Source organism: Oncorhynchus keta, chromosome 1, assembly GCF_023373465.1.
Source record: "Oncorhynchus keta strain PuntledgeMale-10-30-2019 chromosome 1, Oket_V2, whole genome shotgun sequence".
NCBI lineage: Eukaryota > Metazoa > Chordata > Actinopteri > Salmoniformes > Salmonidae > Oncorhynchus > Oncorhynchus keta.
In genome coordinates, this window is record NC_068421.1 from 8,631,456 (window position 1) to 8,656,535 (window position 25,080).

The 25,080-nt window shown below is 50.0% G+C and overlaps 1 protein-coding gene across 1 annotated transcript in view; it reads right to left on the reverse strand.

Moving 5' to 3' along the window:
• The window catches only part of LOC127906145 (homeobox protein cut-like 1), a 133,372-nt gene that overhangs the window by 31,692 nt on the left and 76,600 nt on the right, over positions 1 to 25,080 (reverse strand). The window contains 6 exon segments of the mRNA XM_052519889.1: positions 812 to 1,000; positions 2,278 to 2,382; positions 9,297 to 9,345; positions 12,884 to 12,950; positions 13,124 to 13,182; positions 21,878 to 22,001. Of these exon segments, the coding sequence (XP_052375849.1) occupies positions 812 to 1,000; positions 2,278 to 2,382; positions 9,297 to 9,345; positions 12,884 to 12,950; positions 13,124 to 13,182; positions 21,878 to 22,001 (593 nt within the window).

Consider the following 25,080-nt stretch of genomic DNA (forward strand, 5'->3'; position numbering starts at 1 on the left):
GAGGGAGGGAGGAGAGGGGATGAGAGCAGAGAGAGGGAGGGAGGAGAGGGGATGAGAGCAGAGAGAGGGAGGGCAGGAGAGGGGATGAGAGCAGAGAGAGGGAGGGGAGGAGAGGGGATGAGAGCAGAGAGAGGGAGGGGAGGAAAGGGATGAGAGCAGAGAGAGGGAGGGGAGGAGAGGGGATGAGAGCAGAGAGAGGGAGGGGAGGAGAGGGGATGAGAGCAGAGAGAGGGAGGGAGGAGAGGGGATGAGAGCAGAGAGAGGGAGGGCAGGAGAGGGGATGAGAGCAGAGAGAGGGAGGGCAGGAGAGGGGATGAGAGCAGAGAGAGGGAGGGGAGGAGAGGGGATGAGAGCAGAGAGAGGGAGGGGAGGAGAGGGGATGAGAGCAGAGAGAGGGAGGGCAGGAGAGGGGATGAGAGCAGAGAGAGGGAGGGGAGGAGAGGGGATGAGAGCAGAGAGAGGGAGGGGAGGAGAGGGGATGAGAGCAGAGAGAGGGAGGGGAGGAGAGGGGATGAGAGCAGAGAGAGGGAGGGGAGGAGAGGGGATGAGAGCAGAGAGAGGGAGGGGAGGAGAGGGGATGAGAGCAGAGAGAGGGAGGGGAGGAGAGGGGATGAGAGCAGAGAGAGGGAGGGGAGGAGATTAAATGAATGAGAGTATAATGACAATCAACTTTTACATACACGTGTGAGGTTGTGAGCAGGTGTGTGAGCAGGTGTGTGAGCAGGTGTGTGTGTGTGTGTGTGTGTGTGTGTGTGTGTGTGTGTGTGTGTGTGTGTGTGTGTGTGTGTGTGTGTGTGTGTATATAGCCTACCTTGAGGCTGGCCGTCTTGGTGCTGAGCTGTAGTTGCAGCTGTGTGATCTGTGTGCTGGAACTCTCTCTGAGTTCAGACAGGCTGGCCTGCAGTCTCTGAACATCTTCCACCAGCTGAACCATCTCCCTGTCCTTGGCCCCCAGCTCTGCCTCCAGACTGGAGCGGGACAGGGCCTCCACCGCCTGGTCCTATTGGTCAACACATACATCAATCTACCAATCAGAACAGCCTGGTCCTATAGATCAACACATACATCAATCTACCAATCAGAACAGCCTGGTCCTATTGGTCAACACATACATCAATCTACCAATCAGAACAGTCTGGTCCTATAGGTCAACACATACATCAATATACCAATCAGAACAGTCTGGTCCTATAGGTCAACACATACATCAATCTACCAATCAGAACAGCCTGGTCCTATAGGTCAACACATACATCAATATACCAATCAGAACAGTCTGGTCCTATAGGTCAACACATACATCAATCTACCAATCAGAACAGTCTGGTCCTATAGGTCAACACATACATCAATCTACCAATCAGAACAGCCTGGTCCTATAGGTCAACACATACATCAATCTACCAATCAGAACAGCCTGGTCCTATAGGTCAACACATACATCAATCTACCAATCAGAACAGCCTGGTCCTATAGGTCAACACATACATCAATCTACCAATCAGAACAGCCTGGTCCTATAGGTCAACACATACATCAATCTACCAATCAGAACAGCCTGGTCCTATAGGTCAACACATACATCAATATACCAATCAGAACAGCCTGGTCCTATAGGTCAACACATACATCAATACAGTAATCTACCAATCAGAACAGTCTGGTCCTATAGGTCAACACATACATCAATACAGTAATCTACCAATCAGAACAGCCTGGTCCTATAGGTCAACACATACATCAATCTACCAATCAGAACAGCCTGGTCCTATAGGTCAACACATACATCAATCTACCAATCAGAACAGCCTGGTCCTATAGGTCAACACATACATCAATCTACCAATCAGAACAGCCTGGTCCTATAGGTCAACACATACATCAATACAGTAATCTACCAATCAGAACAGTCTGGTCCTATAGGTCAACACATACATCAATCTACCAATCAGAACAGTCTGGTCCTATAGGTCAACACATACATCAATCTACCAATCAGAACAGCCTGGTCCTATAGGTCAACACATACATCAATCTACCAATCAGAACAGCCTGGTCCTATAGGTCAACACATACATCAATATACCAATCAGAACAGTCTGGTCCTATAGGTCAACACATACATCAATACAGTAATCTACCAATCAGAACAGCCTGGTCCTATAGGTCAACTAGAGACGCAAGGGGAGAAAATCAGCCAACCAACCAATCACGATAGCCTGCTCATAGGTCAATACATACATCAATCAACCAACCAATCACTATAGGACAGTGTACCATTTCTGGGGTGGTCTGGATCTGTGTGGTCAGCTGCAGGGATTGGTTAGAAGAGGTCAGCTGCTCCCTCAGAGTGTCCGCCTCCCTCTGTGCTGCCTCCGCCCTCTGAGAGACAAAGTGAGAGAGAGATGCAGAGAGAGGGAGAGAGAGAGGCAGAGAGAGAGAGAGAGAGAGAGGCAGAGAGAGGGGAGAGAGAGGCAGAGAGAGAGAGAGGCAGAGAGAGAGAGGCAGAGAGAGGGAGAGAGAGGCAGAGAGAGGGAGAGAGAGAGGCAGAGAGAGAGAGAGGCAGAGAGAGAGACAAAGTGAGAGAGAGAGGCAGAGAGGCAGAGAGAGAGAGAGGCAGAGAGAGACAAAGTGAGAGAGAGAGGCAGAGAGAGGGAGAGAGAGAGGCAGAGAGAGGGAGAGAGACAGAGAGAGAGAGACAAAGTGAGAGAGAGAGGCAGAGAGAGGGAGAGAGAGAGGCAGAGAGAGAGAGAGAGAGACAGAGAGAGAGAGAGGAGAGAGAGAGAGGCAGAGAGAGAGGCAGAGAGAGATAGAGAGGCAGAGAGAGAGAAAGACAGAGAGAGAGAGAGAGAGAGAGAGAGAGAGAGAGAGAGAGAGAGAGAGAGGTAGAGAGAGGGGGAGAGAGAGGCAGAGAGAGGGAGAGAGAGAGGCAGAGAGAGAGAGACAAAGTGAGAGAGAGAGGCAGGAGAGAGGAGAGAGAGAGGCAGAGAGAGGGAGAGAGACAGAGAGAGAGACAAAGTGAGAGAGAGGCAGAGAGAGAGAGAGAGAGGCAGAGAGAGGCAGAGAGAGAGAGACAGAGAGAGAGAGGCAGAGAGAGAGAGAGAGGCAGAGAGAGAGAGAGAGGCAGAGAGATAGAGAGGCAGAGAGAGAGAGAAAGACAGAGAGAGAGAGAGAGAGAGAGAGAGAGGTAGAGAGAGGGAGAGAGAGGCAGAGAGAGGGAGAGAGAGAAGCAGAGAGAGAGAGAGAGAGAGAGACAGAGAGAGAGACAGAGAGAGAGAGAGAGAGAGAGAGAGAGAGAGAGAGGCAGAGAGAGAGAGAGGCAGAGAGATAGAGAGGCAGAGAGAGAGAGAAAGACAGAGAGAGAGAGAGAGAGGCAGAGATAGAGAGGCAGAGAGAGAGAGAGAGGCAGAGAGAGAGAGGCAGAGAGGAGAGAGAGAGGCAGAGAGAGAGAGAGGCAGAGAGAGAGAGAGAGAGGCAGAGAGATAGAGAGGCAGAGAGAGAGAGGCAGAGAGAGAGAGGCAGAGAGAGAGAGAGAGAGAGGCAGAGAGAGAGAGAGGCAGAGAGAGAGGCAGAGCAGAGAGAGCGAGAGAGAGGCAGAGAGAGCGAGAGAGAGAGGCAGAGAGAGAGGCAGAGAGAGAGAGAGATTTAGAGAGAGAGAGAGGCAGAGAGAGAGGGAGAGGCAGAGAGAGAGGGAGAGGCAGAAAGAGAGAGAGAGGCAGAGAGAGAGGCAGAGAGAGAGAGAGAGCGAGAGGCAGAGAGAGAGAGAGAGAGAGGCAGAGAGAGAGGCAGAGAGAGAGAGAGGCAGAGAGAGAGAGAGAGAGAGAGAGAGAGAGAGAGAGAGAGAGAGAGAGAGAGAGAGAGAGAGAGAGGCAGAGAGAGAGAGGGAGAGGCAGAGAGAGAGAGGCAGAGAGAGAGGCAGAGAGAGAGGCAGAGGCAGAGAGCGAGGCAGAGAGAGAGAGAGAGAGAGAGAGAGAGAGAGGCAGAGAGAGAGAGGCAGAGAGAGAGAGGAAGAGAGAGAGAGGCAGAGAGAGAGAGAGAGAGAGAGAGAGAGAGGCAGAGAGGAGAGAGAGAGGTGAGCTGTCTGTCTTAACACAGCCAAAGTTGTACTGGACTGAGACCAGAGCGACCGTACTGAGACAGACTGCAGAGTACTGACTATAACTGGCAGAACTACAAGCTGAGGTGACTGCAATCTCCATGGAGAGAACATCATGTTTACTGGTTTCCCCCGTTTTGATGTTTCCTGTCTACACAGGACATATTAAACGTGTGTGTGTGTGTGTGTGTGTGTGTGTGTGTGTGTGTGTGTGTGTGTGTGTGTGTGTGTGTAAGATAACTGAAAGGCATGATGTCATCCTCTGAGGTATTACTGGACGCAGAACAACATGGTGTGTGTGTGTGCCATGCGGGTGTTGTTGAAATGTGAAAGCTGAGCTCAAGGCTAACATTAGCATTATGTGGCTAGCGATCCCTCCCCAGGTCATCCCCAGGTCATCTCAATAATGAATGTTAACATCAGTGACATCCCCACAGTCCCCCCTAAATATCTATTATCATGAACAGAGTTGGGTGTTTTCGGCTACAGGGGGTCTCTGAGCCGAGGGGGTAGAGGGGGCGTTGGATTCATATTTCTAACTCCTAACGTTCCTCCCAGTGGTAGTTCCTTCCTTATTTGGGGTCTTATGGATGATTGAGTGTTAGTGATTCATTTAAACCAATATTCAACATGCTAACACACTATAGTGTCCACTCGGAGGCTCTTGAGAAGGATCTTGTGGTCGACTTCTAGCTGTTAGTACTTACTTCCTTTCAGGAAGGTAACGGGCTAGCAACAACCCAGGGGAGGCTAGTAATAACCCAGGGGAGGCTAGTAATAACCCAGGGGAGGCTAGTATTAACCCAGTGGGGGCTAGTAATAACCCAGTGGGGGCTAGTAATAACCCAGAGGGGGCTAGCAACAACCCAGTGGGGGCTAGCAACAACCCAGTGGGGGCTAGCAACAACCCAGTGGGGGCTAGTAATAACCCAGGGGAGGCTAGTATTAACCCAGTGGGGGCTAGTAATAACCCAGTGGGGGCTAGTAATAACCCAGTGGGGGCTAGTAATAACCCAGAGGGGGCTAGTAATAACCCTGTGGGGGCTAGTAATAACCCAGTGGGGGCTAGCAACAACCCAGTGGGGGCTAGCAAATACCCAGTGGGGGCTAGCAACAACCCAGTGGGGGCTAGCAACAACCCAGTGGGGGCTAGCAATAACCCAGTGGGGGCTAGCAACAACCCAGTGGGGGCTAGCAACAACCCAGTGGGGGCTAGCAACAACCCAGTGGGGGCTAGCAACAACCCAGTGGGGGCTAGCAACAACCCAGTGGGGGCTAGAAACCACCCAGTGGGGGCTAGCAACAACCCAGGGGAGGCTAGCAACAACCCAGGGGAGGCTAGTAATAACCCAGTGGAGGCTAGTAATAACCCAGTGGAGGCTAGCAACAACCCAGTGGGGGCTAGCAACAACCCAGGGGAGGCTAGCAACAACCCAGGGGAGGCAAGTAATAACCCAGTGGGGGCTAGCAACAACCCAGTGGGGGCTAGCAACAACCCAGTGGGGGCTAGCAACAACCCAGTGGGGGCTAGTAATAACCCAGTGGGGGCTAGTAATAACCCAGTGGGGGCTAGTAATAACCCAGTGGGGGCTAGCAACAACCCAGTGGAGGCCAGTAACAACCCAGTGGGGGCCAGTAACAACCCAGTGGGGGCTAGCAACAACCCAGTGGGGGCTAGTAACAACCCAGGGGAGGCTAGTAATAACCCAGTGGGGGCTAGCAACAACCCAGTGGGGGCTAGCAATAACCCAGTGGGGGCTAGCAACAACCCAGTGGGGGCTAGCAACAACCCAGTGGGGGCTAGTAATAACCCAGTGGGGGCTAGTAATAACCCAGTGGGGGCTAGCAACAACCCAGGGGAGGCTAGCAATAACCCAGCGGGGGCTAGTAATAACCCAGGGGAGGCTAGTAATAACTCAGGGGCCAGTAATAACCCAGGGGCCAGTAATTACCCAGGGGAGGCTAGTAATAACCCAGGGGAAGCTAGTAATAACCCAGGGGAGGCTAGCAACAACCCAGGGGAGGCTAGTAATAACCCAGGGGAGGCTAGTAATAACCCAGGGGAGGCTAGCAAAAACCCAGGGGAGGCTAGTAATAACCCAGGGGAGGCTAGTAACAACCCAGGGGAGGCTAGCAACAACCCAGGTGAGGCTAGTAACAACCCAGGGGAGGCTAGCAACAACCCAGGGGAGGCTAGTAACAACCCAGGGGAGGCTAGTAACAACCCAGGGGAGATCAATAACAACCCAGGGGAGATCAATAACAACCCAGGGGAGGCTAGTAATAACCCAGGGGAGATCAATAACAACCCAGGGGAGATCAATAACAACCCAGGGGAGGCTAGTAACAACCCAGGGGAGGCTAGTAATAACCCAGGGGAGGCTAGCAACAACCCAGGGGCTAGTAATAACAATGGGGGCTAGTAATAACCCAGGGGCCAGCAACAACCCAGGGGAGATCAATAACAACCCAGGGGAGGCTAGTAATAACCCAGGGGAGGCTAGCAACAACCCAGGTGAGGCTAGTAACAACCCAGGGGAGGCTAGCAACAACCCAGGGGAGGCTAGTAACAACCCAGGGGAGGCTAGTAATAACCCAGGGGAGGCTAGTAATAACCCAGGGGGGGCAGTAATTACCCAGGGGCTAGTATTAACCCAGGGGCTAGTAATAACCCAGGGGCTAGTAATAACCCAGGGGGGCTAGTAATAACCCAGGGGCTAGTATTAACCCAGGGGCTAGTAATAACCCAGGGGCTAGTAATAACCCAGGGGCCAGCAACAACCCAGGGGAGATCAATAACAACCCAGGGGAGGCTAGTAATAACCCAGGGGAGGCTAGTAATAACCCAGGGGAGGCTAGCAACAACCCAGGGGAGGCTAGCAACAACCCAGGTGAGGCTAGTAACAACCCAGGGAGGCTAGCAACAACCCAGGGGAGGCTAGTAATAACCCAGGGGCCAGCAACAACCCAGGGGCTAGTAATAACCCAGGGGCTAGTAATAACCCAGGGGCTAGTAATAACCCAGGGGGGCTAGTAATAACCCAGGGGCTAGTATTAACCCAGGGGCTAGTAATAACCCAGGGGCTAGTAATAACCCAGGGGGGCTAGTAATAACCCAGGGGCTAGTATTAACCCAGGGGGGCTAGTAATAACCCAGGGGCTAGTATTAACCCAGGGGCTAGTATTAACCCAGGGGCTAGTAATAACCCAGGGGCTAGTAATAACCCAGGGGCTAGTAATAACCCAGGGGCTAGTAATAACCCAGGGGCTAGTAATAACCCAGGGGCTAGTAATAACCCAGGGGCTAGCAACAACCCAGGGGAGATCAATAACAACCCAGGGGAGGCTAGTAATAACCAAGGGGAGGCTAGCAACAACCCAGGTGAGGCTAGTAACAACCCAGGGGAGGCTAGCAACAACCCAGGGGAGGCTAGTAACAACCCAGGGGAGGCTAGTAATAACCCAGGGGAGATCAATAACAACCCAGGGGAGGCTAGTAATAACCCAGGGGGGGCAGTAATTACCCAGGGGCCAGCAACAACCCAGGGGAGGCTAGTAACAACCCAGGGGAGGCTAGTAATAACCCAGGGGCCAGCAACAACCCAGGGGCTAGTAATAACCCAGGGGCTAGTAATAACCCAGGGGCTAGTAATAACCCAGGGGCTAGTAATAACCCAGGGGGGCTAGTAATAACCCAGGGGCTAGTATTAACCCAGGGGCTAGTATTAACCCAGGGGCTAGTAATAACCCAGGGGCTAGTATTAACCCAGGGGCTAGTAATAACCCAGGGGCTAGTAATAACCCAGGGGCTAGTATTAACCCAGGGGCTAGTATTAACCCAGGGGCTAGTAATAACCCAGGGACTAGTATTAACCCAGGGGCTAGTATTAACCCAGGGGCTAGTATTAACCCAAGGGCTAGTAATAACCCAGGGGCTAGTAATAACCCAGGGGCTAGTAATAACCCAGGGGCTAGTAATAACCCAGGGGCTAGTAATAACCCATGGGCTAGTATTAACCCATGGGCTAGTAATAACCCAGGGGCTAGTATTAACCCAGGGGCTAGTAATAACCCAGGGGCTAGTAATAACCCAGGGGCTAGTATTAACTGAACACACAGAAATATATCACAATTACATTTAATCAATCAGGCCAGAGGGGGTGTGGTGTATGGCCAATATACCACGGTTAAGGGTTGTTATAATGCACGACGCAACACGGAGTGCCTGGATACAGCCCTTAGCCCTGCTATATTGGCCACCTACACTACATGACCAAAAGTATGTGGACACCTGCTTGTTGAACATCTCATTCCAAAATCATGCGCATTAATATTGAGTTGCCCCCCCCCCCCTTTGCTGCTATAACAGCCTCCACTCTTCTGGGAAGGCTTTCCACTAGATGTTGGAACATTGCTGCTATAACAGCCTCCACTCTTCTGGGAAGGTTTTCCACTAGATGTTGTAACATTGCTGCGGGGACTTGCTTCCATTCAGCCACAAGAGCATTAGTGAGGTCAGGCACTAATGTTGGGAGATTAGGCCTTCAGGCTCACAGTCTGCGTTCCAATTCATCCCAAAGGTGTTCGATGGGGTTGAGGTCAGGGATCTGTGCAGGCCAGTCAGGTTCTTCCACACCGATCTCGACAAACCATTTTTGTCATGCTGAAACAGGAAAGGGCCTTCCCCAAACTGTTGCCACAAAGTTGGAAGCACAGAATCGTGCAGAATGTCATTGTATGCTGTAGCGTTATGATTTCCCTTCACTGGAACTAAGGGGCCCGAACCATGAAAAACAGCCCCAGACCATTATTCCTCATCCACCAAACTTTACACTATGCATTCAGGCAGGTAGAGTTCTCCAGGCATCTGCCTAACTCAGATTCGTCCGTCGGATTGCCAGATGGTGAAGCGTGATTCATCACTCCAGAGAACACATTTCCACTGCTCCAGATACCAATGGCGGCGAGCTTTACACCACTCCAGCCTCCGACGCTTGGCATTTGAGGATGGTGATCTTAGGCTTGTGTGCTCGACCATGGAAACCCATTTCATGAAGCTCCCGACAAAATAAATGCTTTGTCACACCCGGGGTATACGGTCTGATATACCTCAGCTGTCAGCCAATCAACATTCAGGGATCGAACCACCCAGTTTATAATATCAAATAATGACCAAGGCCCTAAAGGGGTGGAGACTAACCTGATTGGCTCTCTCTAGATCGGTCATCACCATTTCAATCTCATCGGCCCTGAGGAGGAGGAAGTAGAGGATCAAGTGTTACTAAGGGGGCCCACAGGACGGTGATCATTACAACATCTAATACACACACATCTACCACACACATCTAATACACACAGCCTGAAATAACTGTCATAACTCTCCTGTGATGATCTGAGGGATCAGGTTACAGTGGGTCCTCTCTACAGTGCTCTCTCTCTCTCTGTAGAGGGAAGTCGGCTGTTTTATGATGGTCATAAAATACTCTGCCCCTATGCTCTGTAGTGTTTCGAGATTGGAATGTAAAACTGTGGAAAACAGAGAGACACTTGAACAATCAAAAGTTTGAATAATTAAACGGTAGAATGTATGCACACATGACTGTAAGTCGCTTTGGATAAAAGCGTCTGCTAAATGGCATATATTATTATATTATATTATTTCTATTTTTGAGGATGTGGTAATGATCCGTGGACACTCATGACGCGTGTGTTTCATTTCACATGAAAGACCGGAAACACACATGAGTCAAATCTCTGAAAAGTGTCCCAGCTGTCGGGTTTACATCTAGATGTTGGATAAAATGAAGGAGTAAATATGAAACTATTTGTGAGAAGATGCAATGGGGAAGTTGGCCTTCTAAACGAGATACTTGTTAAGATGTAAAGTTTGAACTCGTCAGTGCCCCCCGTGACATCAGGTGTCATAGAACCGCCCCCTTTTCCCCACAGAGTATAAAACCCACTTCCTATAAAAATGTACATTAAGTCAGAACGCCGGGATGGAATCCTCTTGTTGGAATGAATACAGTTCTATAGGCCATTGTCACGATCGTCGTGGGGACCAAAGCGTAGCGTGGTGTGAATACATTCTTCTTTATTAAATGAAGAACACGACGAACACGTAAAACTAAAAACAACAAAACGACTAAGACGAACGTGACCGCTATATAAGAAAAGTGCAAACACAGGCAACTAGACATAGACAAGAACCCACAAAATACCCCAAAAAGATGGCTGCCTAAATATGGTTCCCAATCAGAGACAACGATAAACACCTAGGCAACCATAGACCTACATAAACACCTAGACGGAAACAACCCCATAAATCTACAAAACCCCTAGACAGTAAAAAAAACCCTAGATGAGACTAAACACACATACCACCCTCGTCACACCCTGACCCAACCAAAATATATAAAGAAAACAAAGAATACTCAGGTCAGGGCGTGACAGCCATAGAGAACATACAGCTGTAGTTTTGACTAAACGCCTGGAAATCATTAAACTCTGAGACTATCGCTCACCACAGAATAAGAGCAAATCCTAGACGTATAATTACTCGTCCGCAGCAGGAAATTACGTAAGTCTAGGACGAGAATACCGACGACCGCGCGGAAGCATCTATTCTATGCAACGACCGACCATCTGCACGCCTGACGTACCCATTACAGCAGACACTATCCAGAGTTACAACCACGAAGGACATGGTTACTTCTGGGGAAGTTAACCAGAGACTCTCTGATGAACTGAACTCTCCAGCAGACGGACCGGCGATTCCAACAGAAGACAACAACAACAACATAAGGGCGTAAATATATACATTGCAATTATTTTCGAATGAGCATTTTTGGGAGGTTCTAATTAAGCAATAAGGCCTGAGGGGTGTGGTAGATGGCCAATATATCACGGTTAGGGAGTGTCCAGAACAGGAAGGGAGTGTCCAGAACAATAAGGGAGTGTCCAGAACAGGAAGGGAGTGTCCAGAACAGGAAGGGAGTGTCCAGAACAGGAAGAGAGTGTCCAGAACAGGAAGGGAGTGTCCAGAACAGGAAGAGAGTGTCCAGAACAGGAAGGGAGTGTCCAGAACAGGAAGAGAGTGTCCAGAACAGGAAGAGAGTGTCCAGAACAAGAAGAGAGTGTCCAGAACAGGAAGAGAGTGTCCAGAACAGGAAGAGAGTGTCCAGAACAAGAAGAGAGTGTCCAGAACAGGAAGAGAGTGTCCAGAACAGGAAGGGAGTGTCCAGAACAGGAAGGGAGTGTCCAGAACAGGAAGAGAGTGTCCAGAACAGGAAGGGAGTGTCCAGAACAGGAAGAGAGTGTCCAGAACAGGAAGAGAGTGTCCAGAACAGGAAGAGAGTGTCCAGAACAGGAAGAGAGTGTCCAGAACAAGAAGAGAGTGTCCAGAACAGGAAGAGAGTGTCCAGAACAGGAAGGGAGTGTCCAGAACAGGAAGAGAGTGTCCAGAACAGGAAGAGAGTGTCCAGAACAAGAAGAGAGTGTCCAGAACAGGAAGAGAGTGTCCAGAACAGGAAGGGAGTGTCCAGAACAGGAAGGGAGTGTCCAGAACAGGAAGAGAGTGTCCAGAACAGGAAGGGAGTGTCCAGAACAGGAAGAGAGTGTCCAGAACAGGAAGAGAGTGTCCAGAACAGGAAGAGAGTGTCCAGAACAGGAAGGGAGTGTCCAGAACAGGAAGGGAGTGTCCAGAACAGGAAGGGAGTGTCCAGAACAGGAAGAGAGTGTCCAGAACAGGAAGGGAGTGTCCAGAACAGGAAGGATAGTGTCCAGAACAGGAAGGGAGTGTCCAGAACAGGAAGGGATTTATTTATAAAATGCTATGTAATCTCTCAGTATTTACAGTGTATTGCTAAAGCCTGGATTTCGAGGCTGTCATTGAGCAGCAGGAGAAGGGCCAACTCTGGGACTTTCCTCTGGAGATTCCTAATCGCTTGGTGACCTCAGAGGGAGAGATGAAGTGACTGGAAATAATTACAGCAGCAAGTGATGGGATGGAGAGAAATGTTCACACACACACAAGGAGCACCATGAGACCACACTATGCCTAAGGATTACAGTGAAGAACACACACACACACACACACACACACACACACACACACACACACACACACACACACACACACACACACACACACACACACACACACACACACACACACACACACACACACACACACACACACACAACCTAACCAACCTAACCCAACCACACCCAAGCACACCGACACACCCAACCACACCCAACTACACACACACACCCAACCACCCCCAACCAACCACACACACACACCCAACCACACACCAACCCACACACACACCCAACCACACACACCCCCAACCACACACACACACCCAACCACACACACACCCAACCACACACACACACACACACACACACCCAACCACACACACACCCCCAACCACACACACACACACAACCACACACACACACCCAACCACACACACACCCAACCACCCCCAACCACACACACACCCAACCACACACCAACCACACACACCCAACCACACACACACCCCCAACCACACACACACACCCAACCACACACACACACACACACCCAACCACACACACACACCCAACCACACACACACACACACACCCAACCACACACAACACACACACACACACACACACACACACACACACACACACACACACACACACACACACACACACACACACACACACACACACACACACACACACACACACACACCCAACCACACCCAACCACACCCTGAAACTCACTTGGCTGTGCAGTCCTCGTCATACTTGGTCTTCAGATCAAAGAGCTCTGCCTGAGTTGTTTCAAGAGCTGAAAACAGCCAAGAAACAACAGCTATTAGTCAGGCCAACGGTGTGTGTGTGTGTGTGTGTGTGTGTGTGTGTGTGTGTGTGTGTGTGTGTGTGTGTGTGTGTGTGTGTGTGTGTGTGTGTGTGTGTGTGTGTGACAGATACAGGACAGGTAGTGAATGGACTGGTAGATACCTGTCTGTAAGGCCTGGGCCAGCTTGGGAGACATGGAGTCCTGGCTCTCCTGGAGCTTTCTGGAAACAGAGAGAGATGGAGGGATGGGGAGAGACAGAGAGAGATGGAGGGATGGGGAGAGACAGAGAGATGGAGGGATGGGGAGAGACAGAGAGATGGAGGGATGGGGAGAGAGACAGAGAGAGATGGAGGGATGGGGAGAGAGACAGAGAGAGATGGAGGGATGGGGAGAGACAGAGAGAGATGGAGGGATGGGGAGAGACAGAGAGAGATGGAGAGACAGAGAGATGGAGGGATAGGGGAGAGAGAGAGAGATGGATGGATGGGGATGGATGGATGGGGAGAGAGACAGAGAGATGGAGGGATGGGGAGAGAGACAGAGAGAGATGGAGGGATGGGGAGAGACAGAGAGAGATGGAGAGACAGAGAGAGATGGAGGGATAGGGAGGAGAGAGAGAGATGGATGGATGGGGATGGATGGATGGGGAGAGAGACAGAGAGAGATGGAGGGATGGGGAGAGAGACAGAGAGAGATGGAGGGATGGGAAGAGACAGAGAGATGGAGAGACAGAGAGAGATGGAGGGATAGGGAGAGAGACAGAGAGATGGAGGGATGGGGAGAGACAGAGAGAGATGGAGAGACAGAGAGAGATGGAGGGATAGGGGAGAGAGAGAGAGATGGATGGATGGGGATGGATGGATGGGGAGAGAGACAGAGAGAGATGGAGGGATGGGGAGAGAGAGAGAGATGGAGGGATGGGGAGAGAGACAGAGAGAGATGGAGGGATGGGGAGAGACAGAGAGAGATGGAGAGACAGAGAGATGGAGGGATAGGGAGAGAGAGATGAGATGGATGGATGGGGATGGATGGATGGGGAGAGAGACAGAGAGAGATGGAGGGATGGGGAGAGAGACAGAGAGAGATGGAGGGATGGGGAGAGACAGAGAGAGATGGAGGGAGAGGGAGAGAGATGGATGGATGGGGAGAGAGACAGAGAGAGATGGAGGGATGGGGAGAGACAGAGAGAGATGGAGGGAGAGGGAGAGATGGATGGATGGGGAGAGACAGAGAGAGATGGAGGGATGGGGAGAGAGAGAGAGATGGAGGGAGAGGGAGAGAGATGGATGGATGGGGAGAGAGACAGAGAGAGATGGAGGGATGGGGAGAGACAGAGAGAGATGGAGGGAGAGGAGAGAGATGGATGGATGGGGAGAGAGACAGAGAGAGATGGAGGGATGGGGAGAGAGAGAGAGAGATGGCGGGATGGGGAGAGAGAGAGAGATGGAGGGATGGAGAGACAGAGAGAGATGGAGGGAGAGGGAGAGAGACAGAGAGAGATGGAGGGATGGGGAGAGACAGAGAGAGATGGATGGATGGGGAGAGAGACAGAGAGAGATGGAGGGATGGGGAGAGACAGAGAGAGATGGAGGGATGGGGAGAGAGAGACAGAGAGAGATGGAGGGATGGGGAGAGAGACAGAGAGAGATGGATGGATGGGGAGAGAGACAGAGAGAGATGGAGGGATGGGGGAGAGAGAGAGAGATGGCGGGATGGGGGAGAGAGAGAGATGGAGGGATGGAGAGACAGAGAGAGATGGAGGGATGGGGAGAGACAGAGAGATGGATGGATGGGGAGAGACAGGGAGAGATGGAGGGATGGGGAGAGACAGAGAGAGATGGGAGAGATGGAGGGATGGGGAGAGAGAGACAGAGAGAGATGGAGGGATGGGGAGAGAGACAGAGAGATGGAGGGAGGGGGAGAGAGAGACAGAGAGAGATGGAGGCATGGGACGAGAGAGAGACAGAGAGAGATGGGGGGATGGGGAGAGACAGAGAGAGATGGAGGGATGGGGAGAGAGAGAGACAGAGAGAGATGGAGGCATGGGAAGAGAGAGACAGAGAGAGATGGAGGGATGGGGAGAGAGAGAGACAGAGAGATGGAGGCATGGGGAGAGAGAGAGACAGAGAGAGGGGGGATGGGGAGACAGACAGAGATGGAGGGATGGGGAGAGACAGAGAGAGATGGAGGGATGGAGAGACATAGAGAGATGGAGGGATAGGGAGAGAGAGAGATGGATGGATGGGGAGAGAGACAGAGAGAGATGGAGGGATGGGGGAGAGAGAGAGATGGAGGGATGGGGAGAGACAGAGAGATGGATGGATGGGGGAGAGAGAGAGATGGATGGAGGGATGGGGAGAGAGAGAGAGATGGAGGGATGGGGAGAGACAGGGAGAGATGGAGGGATGGAGAGACAGAGAGAGATGGAGGGATGGGGAGAGACAGAGAGAGATGGAGGGATGGAGAGACAGAGAGAGATGGAGGGATGGGGAGAGACAGGGAGAGATGGATGGATGGGGAGAGAGAGAGAGAGATGGAGGGATAGGGAGAGACATAGAGAGATGGAGGGATGGGGAGAGAGACAGAGAGAGATGGAGGGATGGGGAGAGAGAGAGAGAGAGATGGATGGATGGGGAGAGACAGGGAGAGATGGAGGGATGGGGAGAGAGAGAGAGAGATGGAGGGATAGGGAGAGACATAGAGATGGAGGGATGGGGAGAGAGACAGAGAGAGATGGAGGGATGGGGAGAGAGACAGAGAGATGGAGGGAAGGGAGAGAGAGAGAGATGGATGGATGGGGAGAGACAGAGAGAGATGGAGGGATGGGAGAGACAGAGAGAGATGGAGGGATGGGGAGAGACAGAGAGATGGATGGATGGGGAGAGACAGGGAGAGATGGATGGATGGGGGAGAGAGAGAGAGATGGAGGGATAGGGAGAGACATAGAGAGATGGAGGGATGGGGAGAGAGACAGAGAGAGATGGAGGGATGGGGAGAGAGAGAGAGAGAGATGGATGGATGGGGAGAGACAGGGAGAGATGGAGGGATGGGGAGAGAGAGAGAGAGATGGAGGGATAGGGAGAGACATAGAGAGATGGAGGGATGGGGAGAGAGACAGAGAGAGATGGAGGGATGGGGAGAGAGACAGAGAGATGGAGGGAAGGGGGAGAGAGAGAGAGAGAGATGGAGGGATGGGGAGAGACAGAGAGAGATGGAGGGATGGGAGAGACAGAGAGAGATGGAGGGATGGGGAGAGACAGAGAGAGATGGAGGGATGGGGAGAGACAGGGAGAGATGGAGGGATGGGGAGAGACAGAGAGAGATGGATGGATGGGGAGAGACAGGGAGAGATGGAGGGATGGGGAGAGAGACAGAGAGAGATGGAGGGATGGGGAGAGACAGAGAGAGATGGAGGGATGGGGAGAGACAGAGAGAGATGGAGGGATGGGGAGAGACAGAGAGAGATGGAGGGATGGGGAGAGACAGGGAGAGATGGAGGGATGGGAGAGACAGGGAGAGATGGAGGGATGGGGAGAGACAGAGAGATGGATGGATGGGGAGAGACAGGGAGAGATGGAGGGATGGGGAGAGAGACAGAGAGAGATGGAGGGATGGGGAGAGACAGGGAGAGATGGAGGGATGGGGAGAGACAGGGAGAGATGGAGGGATGGGGAGAGACAGGGAGAGATGGAGGGATGGGGAGAGACAGAGAGATGGAGGGATGGGGAGAGACAGAGAGAGATGGAGGGATGGGGAGAGACAGAGAGAGATGGATGGATGGGGAGAGACAGGGAGAGATGGAGGGATGGGGGAGAGACAGAGAGAGATGGAGGGATGGGGAGAGACAGAGAGAGATGGAGGGATGGGGAGAGACAGAGAGAGATGGAGGGATGGGGAGAGACAGAGAGAGATGGATGGATGGGGAGAGACAGAGAGAGATGGAGGGATGGGGAGAGACAGAGAGAGATGGAGGGATGGGGAGAGACAGAGAGAGATGGAGGGATGTGGAGAGAGAGAGAGAGATGGAGGGATGGGGAGAGACAGAGAGAGATGGAGGGATGGGGAGAGAGACAGAGAGAGATGGAGGGATGGGGAGAGACAGGGAGAGATGGAGGGATGGGGAGAGAGACAGAGAGAGATGGAGGGATGGGGAGAGAGACAGAGAGAGATGGAGGGATGGGGAGAGAGAGAGAGAGAGATGGAGGGATGGGGAGAGAGAGAGAGATGGATGGATGGGGAGAGAGATGGGGGGATGGGGAGAGACAGAGAGAGATGGAGGGATGGGGAGAGAGAGAGATGGATGGATGGGGAGAGAGACAGAGAGAGATGGAGGGATGGGGAGAGAGATGGGGGATGGGGGAGAGAGAGAGATGGAGGGATGGGGAGAGAGAGAGAGATGGATGGATGGGGAGAGAGACAGAGAGAGATGGAGGGATGGGGGAGGGAGAGAGATGGATGGATGGGGAGAGACAGAGAGAGATGGAGGGATGGGGAGAGAGAGAGAGATGGAGGGATGGGGAGACAGAGAGAGATGGAGGGATGGGGAGAGACAGAGAGAGATGGAGGGATGGGGAGAGAGAGAGAGATGGAGGGATGGGGAGAGACAGAGAGAGATGGAGGGATGGGGAGAGAGAGAGAGATGGAGGGATGGAGAGACAGAGAGAGATGGAGGGATGGGGAGACAGAGAGAGATGGAGGGATGGGGAGAGACATAGAGAGATGGAGGGATGGGGAGAGACATAGAGAGATGGAGGGATGTGGAGAGAGAGAGAGAGACGGAGGGATGGAGAGACAGAGAGAGATGGATGGATGGGGAGACAGAGAGAGATGGAGGGATGGGGAGAGACAGAGAGAGAGTCATTCAAAGCAATTAAGACATCGGGTCATTGAGATGGTGTTACTTCAGCCCCCTCAAAACTCCCTTTCTGTTCAATTCTATAACCATGGAAACTGTAACAATTCTCTATTATACCACCATTTCTCAGCCTGTATTCTCCTTAAAAACAACAAACCATTTCTCATTAAAATGCTGTCATCATGGTTCCCTGGCCGTTCTACACCAATCGATATAGTTCAATAGTTCCTGACCAATAGATCATTCAAAGAAGAGACAGAGAAGAGAGAACATGTATTATTTTATTCATGTCACCTTTATTTAACCAGGTTGAACAAGTTCTCATTTACAATTACAACCTGGCCAAGATAAAGCAAAGCAGTTCAACACAACAACACAGAGTTACACATGGAGTAAACAACAACACAGAGTTACACATGGAGTAAACAACAACACAGAGTTACACATGGAGTAAACAACAACACAGAGTTACACATGGAGTAAACAACAACACAGAGTTACACATGGAGTAAACAACAACACAGAGTTACACATGGAGTAAACAACAACACAGAGTTACACATGGAGTAAACAACAACACAGAGTTACACATGGAGTAAACAACAACACAGAGTTACACATGGAGTAAACAACAACACAGAGTTACACATGGAGTAAACAACAACAGAGTCACACATGGAATAAACAACAACACAGAGTTACACATGGAGTAAACAACAACACAGAGTTACACATGGAGTAAACAACAACACAGAGTTACACATGGAGTAAACAACAACACAGAGTTACACATGGAGTAAACAACAACACAGAGTTACACATGGAGTAAACAACAACACAGAGTTACACATGGAGTAAACAACAACACAGAGTTACACATGGAATAAACAACAACACAGAGTTACACATGGAGTAAACAACAACACAGAGTTACACATGGAGTAAACAACAACACAGAGTTACACATGGAGTAAACAACAACACAGAGTTACACATGGAGTAAACAACAACACAGAGTTACACATGGAATAAACAACAACACAGAGTTACACATGGAGTAAACAACAACACAGAGTTACACATGGAGTAAAACAAAACATACAGTCAATAATACAGTAGAAAAATAAGTCTATATACAGCATGTGCAAATGAGGTGAGATAAGAGAGGTATGATAAAATAGGCCATGGTGGTGAAGTAGTTACAATGTACCAATTAAACACTGGAAAGGTATAACGTGCAGAAGATGAATGTGCAAGTAGAGATACTGGGGTGCAAAGGAGCAAGATAAATAAATACAGTATGGGGATGAGGTAGATTGGATGGGCTATTTACAGATGGGCTATGCACAGGTGCAGTGATCTGTGAGCTGCTCTGACAGCTGGTGCTTAAAGCTAGTGAGGAGATAAGTGTTTCCAGTTTCAGAGATTTTTGCAGTTCATTCCAGTCATTGGCAGCAGAGAACTGGAAGGAGAGGCGGCCAAAGGAAGAATTGGTTTTGGGGGTGACCAGTGAGCTGAGATAAGACGGGGTTTAACCTAGCAGAGACTTGTAGATGACCTGGAGCCAGTGGGTTTGGCGACGAGTATGAAGCGAGGGCCAACCAACGAGAGCGTACAGGTCACAATGGTGGGTAGTGTATGGGGCTTTGATGACAAAAAGGATGGCACTGTGATAGACTGCATCCAGTATGCTGAGTAAAGTGTTGGAGGTTATTTTGTATATGACATCGCTGAAGTTGAGGATTGGTAGGATGGTCAGTTTTACGAGGGTATGTTTGGCACCGTGAGTGAAGGATGCTTTGTTACGAAATAGGAAGCCGATTCTAGATTTCATTTTGGATTGGAGATGTTTAATATGATTCTGGAAGGAGAGTTTACGGTCTAACCAGACACCCAGGTATCTGTAGTTGGTCACATATTATAAGTCAGAACCGTCCAGAGTGGTGATGCTGGACGGGCAGGTGCGGTTGAAGAGCATGCATTTAGTTTTACTAGCATTTAAGAGCAGTTGGAGGCCACGGAAGGAGAGTTGTATGGCATTGAAGCTCGTCTGGAGGTTAGTTAACACAGTGTCCAACGAAGGGCCAGAGGTATACAGATTGGTGTCGTCTGCGTAGAGGTGGATCAGAGACTCACCAGCAGCAAGAGCGACATCATTGATGTATACAGAGAAGAGAGTCGGTCCAAGAATTTAACCCTGTGGCACCCCATAGACACTGCCAGAGGTCCGGACAACAGACCCTCCGATTTGACACACTGACCTCTATGAGAGAAGTGGTTGGTCAACCAGGCGAGGCAGCCATTAGAGAAACCAAGGCTGTTGAGTCTGCCGATAAGAATACGGTGATTGACAGAGTAAAAGCCTTGGCCAGGTCGATGAATACGGCTGCACAGTATCGTCTCTTATCGATGGCGGTTATGATATCGTTTAGGACCTTGAGCGTGGCTGAGGTGCACCCATGCCCAGCTCGGAAACCAGATTGCATAGCGGAGAAGGTAAGGTGGGATTCGAAATGTTTGTTAATCTGTTTGTTAACTTGGCCTTTGAAGACCTTAGAAAGGCTGGGTAGAATAGACAAAGGTCTGTAGCAGTTTGGGTCTAGAGGGGGATGACCTCGGCAGCTTTCCAATCTATGGGAATCTCAGACAATACGAAAGAGGTTGAACAGGCTAGTATATTCCTATATTCCTAGTAGATACTACAACTCTCCTCTCTATATTCCTAGTAGATACTATAACTCTCCTCTCTATATTCCTAGTAGATACTGTAACTCTCCTCTCTATATTCCTAGTAGATACTGTAACTCTCCTCTCTATATTCCTAGTAGATACTATAACTCTCCTCTCTATATTCCTCGTAGATACTGTAACTCTCCTCTCTATATTCCTAGTAGATACTGTAACTCTCCTCTCTATATTCCTAGTAGATACTATAACTCTCCTCTCTATATTCCTAGTAGATACTGTAACTCTCCTCTCTATATTCCTAGTAGATACTATAACTCTCCTCTCTATATTCCTAGTAGATACTGTAACTCTCCTCTCCTCTCTATATTCCTAGTAGATACTGTAACTCTCCTCTCTATATTCCTAGTAGATACTGTAACTCTCCTCTCTATATTCCTAGTAGATACTGTAACCCTCCTCTCCTCTCTATATTCCTGGTAGATACTGTAACTCTCCTCTCTATATTCCTAGTAGATACTGTAACTCTCCCTCTCCTCTCTATATTCCTAGTAGATAATGTAACTCTCCTCTCCTCTCTATATTCCTAGTAGATGCTGTAACTCTCCTCTCTATATTCCTAGTAGATACTGTAACTCTCCTCTCTATATTCCTAGTAGATACTGTAACTCTCCTCTCCTCTCTATATTCCTAGTAGATGCTGTAACTCTCCTCTCTATATTCCTAGTAGATACTGTAACTCTCCTCTCTATATTCCTAGTAGATACTGTAACTCTCCTCTCTATATTCCTAGTAGATACCGTAACTCTCCTCTCTATATTCCTAGTAGATGCTGTAACTCTCCTCTCTATATTCCTAGTAGATACTGTAACTCTCCTCTCTATATTCCTAGTAGATACTGTAACTCTCCTCTCTATATTCCTAGTAGATGCTGTAACTCTCTATATTCCTAGTAGATACTGTAACTCTCCTCTCTATATTCCTAGTAGATACTGTAACTCTTCTCTCCTCTCTATATTCCTAGTAGATACTGTAACTCTCCTCTCTATATTCCTAGTAGATACTGTAACTCTCCTCTCTATATTCCTAGTAGATACTGTAACTCTCCTCTCTATATTCCTAGTAGATACTGTAACTCTCCTCTCTATATTCCTAGTAGATACTGTAACTCTCCTCTCTATATTCCTAGTAGATACTGTAACTCTCCTCTCTATATTCCTAGTAGATACTGTAACTCTCCTCTCTCTCTATATTCCTAGTAGATACTGTAACTCTCCTCTCTATATTCCTAGTAGATACTGTAACTCTCCTCTCTATATTCCTAGTAGATACTGTAACTCTCCTCTCTATATTCCTAGTAGATACTGTAACTCACCTCTCATTCTCTGCATAGTCATTGTGGAGCTGGACCTGTTTCTTCTGGACCAGGTTCTCAGCCTGGTTCTTCAGGGACTGCTCATAGTCCCGGATCTTCTCCTTCAGGGCTTTAATAGTCACCTCTAGACCAGGAGAAAGAGAGGGGGTTTAATAGTTACCTCTAGACCAGGATAAAGAGAGGGGGTGAATACAGGATAGAGGGAGAGATGATTATTCTAGTCATGAAGTCCCTTCATAAAAGGAATATTATAAACACGATTCACCCCAGCTTGAAACGAAAAGGGGAATCAGGTGCTCATCCGAGGGACTTGAAAGTGTGTATGTGTGAGTGAGTATGTGAGTGAGTGAGTGAGTGTATGAGTGTGTGTGTGAGTGTGAGTGTGTGTGTGAGTGAGTGTGTGTGATTGATTGAAACTCCATTCTCCCAGCTCTGACACATAATCAATAGAGTTTTCTCAGAGACCCCTTACCCTGTCCTTGCTTAGCACAACCTTAAACATTTAGGTTGCTGGGATCAATGTCCCCTGCTGGGGTTTCTCTCTGTGTGTGTGTGTGTGTGTGTGTGTGTGTGTGTGTGTGTGTGTGTGTGTGTGTGTGTGTGTGTGTGTGTGTGTGTGTGTGTGTGTGTGTGTGTGTGGGGGGTTACAGTGCGTGTTTTGGGGTTGAAATATCCCCTTTCCTTTCAGGGTGAGGGAGTAGAAGAATCAATTGCAGAATAGGAAGCTGCCACGCTGAGCTGTTCCAATTCACTCACGCTGAGCTGTTCCATTCACTCACGCTGAGTCTCTCACGCTGAGCTGTTCCAATTCACTCACGCTGAGCTGTTCCAATTCACTCACGCTGAGTCTCTCACGCTGAGCTGTTCCAATTCACTCACGCTGAGCTGTTCCAATTCACTCACGCTGAGCTGTTCCAATTCACTCACGCTGAGTCTCTCACGCTGTGCTGTTCCAATTCACTCACTCTGAGCTGTTCCAATTCTCTCACGCTGAGTCTCTCACGCTGAGCTGTTCCAATTCACTCACGCTGAGCTGTTCCAATTCACTCACGCTGAGTCTCTCACGCTGAGCTGTTCCAATTCACTCACGCTGAGCTGTTCCAATTCACTCACGCTGAGCTGTTCCAATTCACTCACGCTGAGTCTCTCACGCTGAGCTGTTCCAATTCACTCACGCTGAGCTGTTCCAATTCACTCACGCTGAGTCTCTCACGCTGTGCTGTTCCAATTCACTCACTCTGAGCTGTTCCAATTCTCTCACGCTGAGTCTCTCACGCTGAGCTGTTCCAATTCACTCACGCTGAGCTGTTCCAATTCACTCACACTGAGCTGTTCCAATTCTCTCACGCTGAGTCTCCCAGGCTGAGCTGTTCCAATTCACTCACGCTGAGTCTCTCACGCTGAGCTGTTCCAATTCACTCACGCTGAGCTGTTCCAATTCACTCACGCTGAGTCTCTCATGCTGAGCTGTTCCAATTCACTCATGCTGAGCTGTTCCAATTCACTCACGCTGAGCTGTTCCAATTCACTCACGCTGAGTCTCTCACGCTGAGCTGTTCCAATTCACTCACGCTGAGTCTCTCATGCTGAGCTGTTCCATTCACTCACGCTGAGCTGTTCCAATTCACTCACGCTGAGTCTCTCACGCTGAGCTGTTCCATTCACTCACGCTGAGTCTCTCACGCTGTGCTGTTCCAATTCACTCACTCTGAGCTGTTCCAATTCTCTCACGCTGAGTCTCTCACGCTGAGCTGTTCCAATTCACTCACGCTGAGCTGTTCCAATTCACTCACACTGAGTCTCTCACGCTGAGCTGTTCCAATTCTCTCACGCTGAGCTGTTCCAATTCACTCACGCTGAGTCTCTCACGCTGAGCTGTTCCAATTCACTCACGCTGAGCTGTTCCAATTCACTCACGCTGAGTCTCTCACGCTGAGCTGTTCCAATTCACTCACGCTGAGCTGTTCCATTCACTCACGCTGAGCTGTTCCAATTCACTCACGCTGAGTCTCTCACGCTGTGCTGTTCCAATTCACTCACTCTGAGCTATTCCAATTCTCTCACGCTGAGTCTCTCACGCTGAGCTGTTCCAATTCACTCACGCTGAGCTGTTCCAATTCACTCACGCTGAGTCTCTCACGCTGAGCTGTTCCAATTCACTCACGCTGAGCTGTTCCAATTCACTCACGCTGAGTCTCTCACGCTGAGCTGTTCCAATTCACTCACGCTGAGCTGTTCCAATTCACTCACGCTGAGTCTCTCACGCTGTGCTGTTCCAATTCACTCACTCTGAGCTGTTCCAATTCTCTCACGCTGAGTCTCTCACGCTGAGCTGTTCCAATTCACTCACGCTGAGCTGTTCCAATTCACTCACACTGAGCTGTTCCAATTCTCTCACGCTGAGTCTCCCAGGCTGAGCTGTTCCAATTCACTCACGCTGAGTCTCTCACGCTGAGCTGTTCCAATTCACTCACGCTGAGCTGTTCCAATTCACTCACGCTGAGTCTCTCACGCTGAGCTGTTCCAATTCACTCATGCTGAGCTGTTCCAATTCACTCACGCTGAGCTGTTCCAATTCACTCACGCTGAGTCTCTCACGCTGAGCTGTTCCAATTCACTCACGCTGAGTCTCTCACGCTGAGCTGTTCCAATTCACTCACGCTGAGCTGTTCCAATTCACTCACGCTGAGTCTCTCACGCTGAGCTGTTCCAATTCACTCACGCTGAGTCTCTCACGCTGTGCTGTTCCAATTCACTCACTCTGAGCTGTTCCAATTCTCTCACGCTGAGTCTCTCACGCTGAGCTGTTCCAATTCACTCACGCTGAGCTGTTCCAATTCACTCACACTGAGTCTCTCACGCTGAGCTGTTCCAATTCTCTCACGCTGAGCTGTTCCAATTCACTCACGCTGAGTCTCTCACGCTGAGCTGTTCAAATTCACTCACACTGAGTCTCTCACGCTGAGCTGTTCCAATTCTCTCACGCTGAGCTGTTACAATTCACTCACGCTGAGTCTCTCACGCTGAGTCTCTCACGCTGAGCTGTTCCAATTCTCTCACGCTGAGCTGTTCCAATTCACTCATGCTGAGTCTCTCACGCTGAGCTGTTCCAATTCACTCACGCTGAGCTGTTCCCACCACGCTCAGTCTCTCACGCTGAGCTGTCTCTCACGTCTCTCACGCTCTCACGCTGAGCTGTTCCA